At 42.4% G+C, this 1242-nt stretch overlaps 1 protein-coding gene across 1 annotated transcript; it reads left to right on the top strand.

The window, feature by feature from the left end:
• Positions 1-303: 303 nt before the first annotated feature.
• Positions 304-1242, top strand: LOC311598434 (olfactory receptor 8G50-like; the record flags this gene model as incomplete). Its single annotated transcript, XM_084783480.1, has 1 exon — positions 304-1242. Exon 1 carries the CDS (start codon positions 307-309, stop codon positions 1240-1242), a length of 936 nt encoding a protein of 311 aa, XP_084639606.1. The 5' UTR covers positions 304-306.

Raw genomic sequence — 1242 nt, 5'->3', positions numbered from 1 at the left:
TGCATGGAAATCTATCAAAGCACTCAAGTTATCAGAGTAATTATTGTGTGATTCACACCTGGATATTAATTACATGTAAACACTCTTAAAGGCTAGAGCATAAATGAGAATGTTCCGTCTGATACTCAATTATGCACCTCATGTATTTGAGTTCCAGAGTTCTGACTAAAAATATTGACTAGGAACTTGCATATATTGAGATATCTAAGAAGACTTGAATTCTGTTTGACACTTTATTATGTAAACGTAAGTTAAGTACCTGTCTTAAAATATGACTTCTCTTTCCGCTTAGGAGCTCAGAAGAAAATGGCAGAAGGAAATTACTCCACTATGACAGAATTTGTCCTCGCTGGCTTAACAGAGAAGCCAGGGCTCCAGCTGCCCCTGTTCTTCCTCTTCCTGGGAATCTATGCAGTCACAGTCCTAGGGAACCTGGGCATGGTCATGCTAATCCTGCTCAGCTCTCACCTCCACACCCCCATGTACTTCTTCCTCAGTAATCTGTCTTTTGTTGACCTCTGCCAGTCCAGTGTCATCATGCCCAAAATGCTGGAGAATTTTGTAGTGGAGAAGAGTGTAATTTCTTATGAAGGATGCATGACTCAGTTTTACCTCTTTGATGTTTTTGCTGTTTCAGAGTGTCACATGCTGGCTGCCATGGCCTATGACCGCTATGTAGCCATCTGTAACCCCTTGCTGTATAATGTTAAGATGTCCTACAAAGTGTGTTCCTGGATGGTAGTGGGGGTATACAGTGTAGGCTTGGTGTGTGCCACAGGGGAAACAGTCTGCCTGCTTAGACTGATTTTCTGCAAAGCTGAAGATATAAACCACTACTTCTGTGATCTTTTACCACTGTTGGAACAATCCTGCTCTAGTACGTTTATCAATGAAACACTAGCACTCTCTTTCAGTTCATTTAATATCATTGTCCCAACTCTGACCATCCTCAGCTCCTACATCTTCATCATCATCAGCATCCTCCGCATTCCTTCTACAGAGGGCAGGTCCAAAGCCTTCAGCACCTGCAGTTCCCACATCTTGGCTGTTGCTGTTTTCTTTGGATCTCTAGCATTCATGTACCTGCAGCCATCATCAGTCAGCTCCATGGACCAAGGGAAAGTGTCCTCTGTTTTTTATACTATTATTGTTCCCATGCTGAACCCACTGATCTACAGTCTGAGAAATAAGGATGTTAAAGTTGCCCTCTATAAGTTTGTAGGAAGAAGACAATTCGTGTGA

The sequence above is a fragment of the Acomys minous genome (assembly GCF_964271855.1).
Source record: "Acomys minous genome assembly, chromosome: 5".
Taxonomy (NCBI): domain Eukaryota; kingdom Metazoa; phylum Chordata; class Mammalia; order Rodentia; family Muridae; genus Acomys; species Acomys minous.
Note: the sequence above shows the minus strand (reverse complement) of the source record. Positions and strands in the feature narration are given on the sequence as shown.